This window comes from Acanthopagrus latus, chromosome 1, assembly GCF_904848185.1.
Source record: "Acanthopagrus latus isolate v.2019 chromosome 1, fAcaLat1.1, whole genome shotgun sequence".
Classification (NCBI taxonomy): Eukaryota; Metazoa; Chordata; class Actinopteri; order Spariformes; family Sparidae; genus Acanthopagrus; species Acanthopagrus latus.
This window is the reverse complement of record NC_051039.1, coordinates 26,852,096-26,861,176: the sequence shown is the minus strand read 5'-3', so window position 1 is coordinate 26,861,176 and position 9,081 is coordinate 26,852,096. Positions and strand designations below refer to the sequence as shown.

Here is a 9,081-nt window from a genome sequence, read left to right as displayed (position 1 = left end):
CTGTCACTGTGATCCAGAAAGCTTCATAGAGATGCTTTACATATACAGCGGCATCTGCTGTGTGAATTTGATGAATACATTTACTGCATTGCTTTATGGTATGAAAATGAACCAATTCAGATGAATAACTTAAAAACGTGTCCATGCCAAATGTCCACTCTACTACACAGGCTGTTAATTAAAGTCTACACAAAATAATTTACTTGCCCAGAGTGCAGTTTTTTCTCAATCAGAAATACATTGGAAGGAAACTTGAGTAATCGACCTGACTCAGATGTTTTCCCAGTATGCTATGCTATTAAAACTCCATCCTCAGCATTTTTGTTTTGTGTAATCTGTCCTTCCTCATATCTGAACTTGTGGTTCATGTTGTGAAACTGACAAAAAGTTTGTGCCGCTGGGCTCTGTAGTGCCCTGATTACTCCAAATCAATCAGCGTTATATCCCAAGATCTCAAAAAGTGGTCCCAGTGCTGTCGGGGCTTTAGATGATTATTCCAAGCAGAGACACAAACTGATGTCACCCATGAAATGTACTACGGAAACATTACACTGTAACATTGCTTTGTTAGCTGCAGGTCAAACAATGCACCACCAGTGTTAAGATCAATCTTGGTATCCTCAGTTTAATTTCATCTGCTCCTTAAAGAAAAAATTCACACAAACATTCAAGATCAGTCAATATCCACTCACCCCCATGCTGATGGAAAGTGAAATGTTATAATCAACAAAACATTTCTGGACCTTCACAGTAAAACAGTGTTGCAGCATTCTCCTCAACAACTTGTACACTCAAGTAGATGGAGACTTGTTTTGAATATGGCTGTCAATATTTCAGTGCAAATGTATTTCGGTTGATGAGTGAATCGAACAATAAATGGACAGTCTAAACTTTAAAGGAGGTGATATTTCAGGCTTGAAGTTCTCCAACAGTACGAACATTCAGTGCACCTGTCAACAGTTCTGTCTAGACGTTTGTTGGAGCTTCACTCCAGTGTGTTGTGGTATTTTCATGATCTTTACTGACAATGTTTCGTAATTTTTGACAAATAACTACATTTTGTGCTTAAAAAATATGTAAAAAACATAAAAAATAATACGATACCTTAAAAAATATGATGCTCTCTCTAAAATGGAGTTGTGTCATCTACCAAGCTTGGCTTCTGGTGTTACAATAAAGCCTGATTTATGGTTACAGTTCAGCTCTACACAGAGCTGATGCTGTAACCAAGTGACCTATGCCACAGTGAGCATTTATACATGTGTACTGGTGTGTCTGTGTTGCTGGCTTTAGTAAGCAGATTGCCAGCTGACTTTCCTCTTTAAACTCACTGACCCCTGCGACTCACAGCTGTGTCTCTGGGCTGGAGAGAGCAGACAGGCAGACTGTCTGCAGGGAGGGCCACGGCCCCACGCGAACCCAGCTTGAACGACTTGGTTTTCAGCAAGCCTGTATTTGCCACCATGCTGCTGGTAGAGGTGCAGCCTATACTTCAGACATCCAGCTTGTCCAGTCTCTCTCACCCAGAGACACTACAGCTGTGAAGAGAGACTCTGACTAGTCAGAAGCAGTGTTGGGCACGTTACTTTAAAAAAGTAATTAGTTATAGTTACTAGTTACTTCTCCCAAAAAGTAACTGAGTTAGTAATTGAATTACTCCACTATACAAGTAACTAGTTACCAGGGAAAGTAACTATAGTGTACTTTTTATTTTTTGGACGGTGTGGCTCCATGTCCTTCTTTGTTAGCGGAGCTCACGTTAGCCACACCTAGCCTGCTATCATCATCAACAGTGTCAACAATGGAGTTTTTGGCTACTAGCTTTGTAGAGGCGTGTGCCCTTGAGAGATGCTTCATTAGATTAGTGTTGCTTACAACAGACATGGACGAACCCTTCGCTCTGGGACATAACGTACACTTCACATGTACGTTCTTGCCTTTTACCACAAGGAGATTAAAGTAGTGTCTGTACTTCCACTTTGAAAACGCCAACTTTCCCTTCGGATTCGCCTCTGCTGCAGTTACCGCTGCTAGTTTGTGTGTGTGAGGCTGCTGTGTGCGTGTGTGGTTTGTGTGTAAACACTGCCTCTGAAGAGATTTAGTGAGAAGCTACAAATGAACTGAGAGCTGGACACACTGACTTTTTAAAAATTCATCACTTGTTTCTGCACTGAATAACTTCAGAGAGAGGGTAGGATCACAGCATTAAATACATGTTGACTTCATTGTCATGACGTATTGAGTTTTGTTATCGCCTGCATTATGTCTGACAGATTGTTTCAGACCTTGTATTTGTATTTTCGACAGTGGCATTGTAATGCCCAAAGTTTTCATTTTTTGGTGAACTATTCCTTTAAATGTATTTCTCCGTCTAACTCACTTGCGCTTAAGGGAGAAGGGAGTTTCTCACTCCGCCTCCTGGCCAGCCCTCAATTTCTGCCCCACAAGTGGTCACAAGTGAAAAGAACACCATACGTTACAGTGAGTATGACATATTGACGCAATAGGTGCTCTGCCTCTGTGCTGCGACCTTACAGGAACACAAAACATAATTCTTTCATTATATCAAATCTTTGATCATTTCTACGAGGAGAGGTAAGTTTTGCTTTGTTGCTATCTTGCATTGATGTCTGGTATTCTTATCCAGGGGTAGATGCCAAAACACAAACAAACAAACAAGTAAATGTAGAATTGTATGTAGACATTTGAATCCCATTAAAACGTAATGTCAGTTATACAGTGTTATTCTATATGTCACTGTTAGGAACTTCGAAGAGCAACATAAGTCAAAGAGAAATTGTTGAACGTGGATAGATTTTTTTTGTACTGAAAGAGTTTTCCATAAGCTAATGCTGCAGTGTTTTGCTGGTAAGACTGCAGCTCATGAAGCAGATCCAAACATGGCCGTTGAGTACCGGGCCTCCACAGTAACAAACATGGACATGGAGAACAGTAAAATTGGCTATAAGCAATTCTTCACGGACGGCAGCAAGCTCCAGTCTTCAGGTAAAAGCATCTGAAGTTCCTTTCAAATACACGTGGGTGATTTAACAATTTATAAGATGTAACAATACAAATTTGTCAACTGCTTTTTAATGTTTTTTTAGCTAACTGATTTGGTTTTGCAGCCCACAACTATCTTCTAAAGAAAAAAAATCTGAAATACCCAGCATTACCACTGACAATACCATAGGATAATCACACTTGTATATTTGATAGAAATGAACTTTCTTCCCAAAATGTTTACTTCTAATGTTTTTAACAATGACAGTGTTATGTCTTGAAAACATATGTGTTGAAGTGGGATTTGCCAAATGGGAGTCAACGTTTATACAGGCATTTTGCAAACAACTCAGTAAAGTAGCATGCCAAGCAAAAGTAAACCAAACCAATGAAAAGATACTGCGACTATCTGTCTAAATCATACTACCTGGCAAAGACCATTTGGCCATATCCTTTTTACACAGCCATAACAAGAGTGGCATCCATTTGGATGGATCATTTTTCTGGCATCAGCACTGGACCCTACCTTCCCAGTATTTCGCAGTAGGCAGACTATGCTAATAAAGTTAACGATCACCTGGTTAAATATGCAACGTTTTGCTAAATATTTGATGCAGCAATTTTATGAGGTTTGTTCTGCTGCCCCCATGTAGCACATATACGTTTTCAACACATAACATTGTTTTGACACATTTAACAAGTTGTTATAGACCTGGCATTTGTGTTGACCATAGTAGTGTTGCTAAATTCCTCAAGGATTAACCAAGTCAGTAGTCAATAATTTGACCCTTTAACACTGCTTAACTTTAACTTCAAATAAAGGCCTCAGAGAGAATATAAATGTTTGTGGTGTGAATATAATAAGTTTGAAGAACCCTGCAGTTTCTGGTTTGTTATTAAGAAACTAGGAAAAACAGGAAATACACAGGCCTTTCGGTCCAAACATACAAGGGTGCTTTGAAAAAAAAAATCCTTTGGCCAGATGAGCATTTTAGTTTTGTTTCAGAAATAATCTACATTCATACCATGTACGTACAATTGCATATTTCATGGCCATTCGCGTACACAGGGCATGCATATGCCATTGTAAAAAGGCTGCAGATTTTATAATCTGGTTGGTTGCTTAGCCACAGAAAATACTATCATTGAGGCAGGGAAACCTGACTGCTCTTCACACAATCTTCAAAAGTCTGTCAACAATATATATATATATATATATATATATATATATATATATATATATATATATATATATATATGTACACATACATACATACATACATACCAACATTTATTTCTAAAAGCACTACAACCCACCACTCATAGTACAGACAAAGAACAAAACCAGAAGTTGCTCAAAACACTTCTTCAATTTTGTGTTACTGTTTCTACTCCTTCTGTCATCCAGTCTATGCAATGAGAAACAGCCCTTTCCGGATCGCCACAGTTTGCCTTGGTCTGCTGTGTCTAATCCTGTTGTTGGGGGTTATAGGTCAGCGTGTCCACTGTGAGTCCACCTCTTTCTTTCCCTCTGTCAAATTTTCACGTTTTAAAAAGTTGCCTCATGTCATAATAAAACCACTGGTTTACTGATATATCTTATCTTTGGCAGATCAAAAAGCAGAGCAAGACCATCAGAACAGGCTAAAATCCATGCGTAAAGAGAAAGAGAATGTGCAGCAGGATTTGAGGTCAGCGGAAAAACAGAAAAAAGATCTCGAAGTTACAAATACTGACTTGCAGGAAAATATCCGTGACATATCTGATAGACATTATCGCACAGATTCCAACAACAACTTACTGAATAGGCAGGTAAGTGAACTTAAAAGTAGCCAAACCCAGTTACAGGCCAGTAACACTGCTGCAACTAAGGAGATAGAAGCACTAAAAGCCAGTAATGACCAGCTCCAAACTAATAATAATGCCTTGACTACAGCCAAAGACCTGATACAAAAACAACATGATATAGAGCTCAACCGCAAAAATGAGTTACAGGCTAATTATCTCTCAGTGACCAAAGAAAGGGACAATTTACAGAATAAATACAATATCGCAACCAGACAAAGAGATCAGCTCCAACTGAATTACAACACCTTGTTTAAGGACGTAGAGCACCTGCAGGACAGATACAACCACTCTACCAATGAGAAAGACAAGCTAGCAAGCAGCCACCAGAATCTGACGGTAGAAAAGGAAAGTCTGCAGTCCGGTTATGATCTACTTGTAAAATCCTTAGATGAGCTGCAGGCTTCTTACAAGTCATTGATTCAAGAAAAACAGGATATGGAAAGCAGTTGCCAAAATGTAACTGTGGAGAGAGACCTGCTGGAGAAGAACAACGACAACCTGACTGCTGAGAGTGAAGTGCTGAAATTGGAAATTGAGCAACTGAAGGCAAAGATTCAAGGTAACATGTTAACGATGTTTCATATTGCAACATGTCGTCACCCAGCAATTTGCATGTTGTGCCCTTGTCAAAATCATTCTAGAAAGAACTTTAAGGTCTGCTGTGCCTTCTGATGAATAACAAATCCAATGCTTTCACATTGCTTTTTGATGACTACTTTTTCAGCAAAGCCATGCCCCACTGGCTGGAGAAAATATGAGGGCAGCTGCTACTACACTTCTACTGGCAAGAAAACCTGGAGTAAGGGTAGAGAATACTGTCAAAGCAAAGGAGCAGACCTGGCAATAGTAAAAAGCCAAGAGGAAATGGTTTGTTTGTCTCTTTGCATTTATCTACACTATATCGGCATGACTCTTCATGCAGGTGTCACCATGAAAACACGATGAACCAGCTTCTTTGTGGCATTTTAGTTAATGAAAGCTGCACTAATCATCATGTTCAGACTAGCAATGGAACAATGGATGTGTGATGTGAAAGAGGATGCAGCTAGTGATGAAGCCTCCAGGAGCCTCACTTGGCTCCTCTGTTCTCCAGAAAGAACTTAATGTATAACATGTGCTGAAATAACACCTAGGTGGAAATAATCATGAACCAGTCACAGAAAGAATTTCACAATGTCTACGAAGACTCTCACATAACAACTTGGTCTGGGGACTTTCTTCTCGGCCGAGGAAGAAGTCACCTATGTTAGGAGCCCCACCAGCCGCTGTCTATGCATTGTTTGTTTGGATTTTACAACCTTCTGCGAATGTTTTGGTTCAGTTATACTTAAACAAATGCAAATTTCTGCAAGACAAATTATGTGTGACGCCATGTTGACAACGTGGTCAACATAGCGTCCAAGCAGTGTTAAGTTATTCTGCTACATCACAACATTGTGTTTAAGGAAGTTCTTCAAAAACGTTTGATTTGATGTCTCATCTCCCGTAGATCTTCATCAATAGCTTGTATTCAAGTGACAAAGAAGTCTGGATTGGATTGACCGATCAAGGAGTAGAAGGGAATTGGACATGGGTAGATGGGTCACCACTGACCACGACGTAAGAAACTAAAAATTACGCAGACCTTGTTCAACAAAGGATAGAGCAGTGTTTTTTTCCTTATTCTGGATGTCTCTTGTTTTCCTGCAGGTTCTGGGGTAAAAACCAGCCCAACAGCTTGAATGGGAGGAACCAGGACTGTGTGGAGGTCTGGCACCGTGCAACAGGAAATGGAGACTGGAATGATGAGAACTGTAACGTAGAACAGAACTGGATCTGTGAGATGTAGTTTTCCTGTGCAGAGTGGACGAGAGCTTTGGCTTGACATGCTGGCCAATGTCTGGTACAGATGATTATCATGTAATATCAAATTTACACATAATGACACAGAGCTTTGCTAACAGCCAAAGCCTGAATGTATTGTTGTGATAAGTAATGTAAGTCAAATTTAGCAGATGACTGATCGTGTGTGGAGCTGATACACTGAGATAATTTGTTTGGATAAAACTGCTTAGGTAATGTTGCACCAGTTAACTGTACAACGATATCTGTACACACTAATGAATGATTTTCAGCGCACACATATGTGAAGTAGACGCTTCCAGATTATGTGAGACTAATTTGCAACTAATTAATCAATTTTCCTAAAAGTTGTACCTACCAATCAGTTGCTATCAGGCTTGTGATAGAGCAGCTGGGTGGAGTTTGAGCTCACTTAAAATTGGGCCCTCTGGTGCCAGGCCCTGAAAATCAAAAGTGAAAAGATATAAAAACATCATCACAGTGAGATTGTTCTCAGTTTAAGCTTATGCTGGCTATTCTGTGCTCAGTTATGGCTTCCTGTATTACCTCAAAGACCAGCCAGTGCGACGGTTCACAAGGAGATAAATGGAAATGGAGTGTTCTGTATTATGCATAATTCACTATGTATTAACAACCATTCAGTATGTACATTTAACTATTTAAATTGATGCTTAAATTGTAATTAAACATTTTTTTTTGCACTTCTTTTTATATAAATACATTTTATATATCAATTCATGGAAACATATAAAACAAGTGATTTCAAATGAAGTAATTCACCTTGTACAACATCAAGTTCATCAATGTGGTCAAATAATTAAATAAAGTACTAAGATGATCATTGGCCTATTTCTGAATTGTTGGTTTTCATTTATTTGAGGATGCATCTGAAGGAGTATGACGTGTCCTAATAATAGGGTTAGTTCGAAGGATTCAAATTATACTATAAGCTACAAGCATAACTGCCGTGCTGGCTTGAATATGTGTCAAAAAGCAGCTGATGGACACCTGCGTTGATGCCTGCCAAACAGTGTTAATGTCTGATAAAAGGGCTCTGTGGAACTTCTATGTCATGGTGGAAGGCTGACGCCATTTGAGAATTAACTTTAGCCGCTCTAGCTCTCTGTTGGCAAAGTGTAGACGGTGCACTGAGATAAGAGGATGTACATGAAGTCACAGCCTTGAAATCCACTCACAAATGTCAAAAAAAGAGATAACTACATGTAAATTGAACCATCTTGGAAAGTGGGAACATCTGAGGAGAATGGGAATGCAACATAAACCCATGCACAGATAATCCTGAAGTTTTTTTTATACTGTGAAAGCAATAGAGGGCAATATACAACAGGATGAGTAGTGCTGTACCAGTCCCGGCAGCAGTGAGACCACTGGTTCTGAAGTCATTGCAGATGGGGAGGCCAAGGCCACACTGAGGGAAACTGTGTATTTCCTCTCACTGTCCCTCTGTATATTTAGAATGGATTGTGTCATGAAATGCTGATTTGCTGTTCTAACGTTCTCACAGGAACCTGACTATAAGTTGTTAAATTGTTGACAAGCTATGGAATAATTAGAGGTTTTAAAATATTAGCCCCGGCTTGCATTGTCCAACTGGACCTGTTGCTGTCGCTGTGATCCAGAAAGATTCATAGAGATGCTTTACATATACAGCGGCATCTGCTGTGTGAATTTGATGAATACATTTACTGCATTGCTTTATGGTATGAAAATGAACCAATTCAGATGAATAACTTAAAAACGTGTCCATGCCAAATGTCCACTCTACTACACAGGCTGTTAATTAAAGTCTACACAAAATAATTTACTTGCCCAGAGTGCAGTTTTTTCTCAATCAGAAATATGTTGGAAGGAAACTTGAGTAATCGACCTGACTCAGATGTTTTCCCAGTATGCTATGCTATTAAAACTCCATCCTCAGCATTTTTGTTTTGTGTAATCTGTCCTTCCTCATATCTGAACTTGTGGTTCATGTTGTGAAACTGACAAAAAGTTTGTGCCGCTGGGCTCTGTAGTGCCCTGATTACTCCAAATCAATCAGCGTTATATCCCAAGATCTCAAAAAGTGGTCCCAGTGCTGTCGGGGCTTTAGATGATTATTCCAAGCAGAGACACAAACTGATGTCACCCATGAAATGTACTACGGAAACATTACACTGTAACATTGCTTTGTTAGCTGCAGGTCAAACAATGCACCACCAGTGTTAAGATCAATCTTGGTATCCTCAGTTTAATTTCATCTGCTCCTTAAAGAAAAAATTCACACAAACATTCAAGATCAGTCAATATCCACTCACCCCCATGCTGATGGAAAGTGAAATGTTATAATCAACAAAACATTTCTGGACCTTCACAGTAAAACAGTGTTGC

General features: G+C 39.4%; 1 protein-coding gene across 1 annotated transcript; it reads left to right on the top strand.

Annotated features, from left to right (window-relative positions):
* Nucleotides 1-2,459: 2,459 nt before the first annotated feature.
* On the top strand, nt 2,460-7,542 carry LOC119025393 (CD209 antigen-like). The gene is made up of 7 exons (XM_037108900.1): nt 2,460-2,595; nt 2,874-3,006; nt 4,412-4,510; nt 4,616-5,410; nt 5,576-5,718; nt 6,341-6,450; nt 6,541-7,542. Exons 2-7 carry the CDS (start codon nt 2,901-2,903, stop codon nt 6,677-6,679), a joined length of 1,392 nt encoding a protein of 463 aa, XP_036964795.1. The 5' UTR covers nt 2,460-2,595; nt 2,874-2,900; the 3' UTR covers nt 6,680-7,542.
* The last annotated feature ends 1,539 nt before the right edge of the window (nt 7,543-9,081 follow it).

Excerpts from the sequence above, each read along its gene's own strand:
- LOC119025393 (XM_037108900.1), top strand. The coding sequence starts at position 2,901 with ATGGCCGTTGAGTACCGGGCCTCCACAGTAACAAACATGGACATGGAG. Across the intron at positions 3,007-4,411 it reads CAGCAAGCTCCAGTCTTCAG|TCTATGCAATGAGAAACAGC; the intron begins GTAAAAGCATCT and ends TCTGTCATCCAG. Across the intron at positions 6,451-6,540 it reads GGGTCACCACTGACCACGAC|GTTCTGGGGTAAAAACCAGC; the intron begins GTAAGAAACTAA and ends GTTTTCCTGCAG.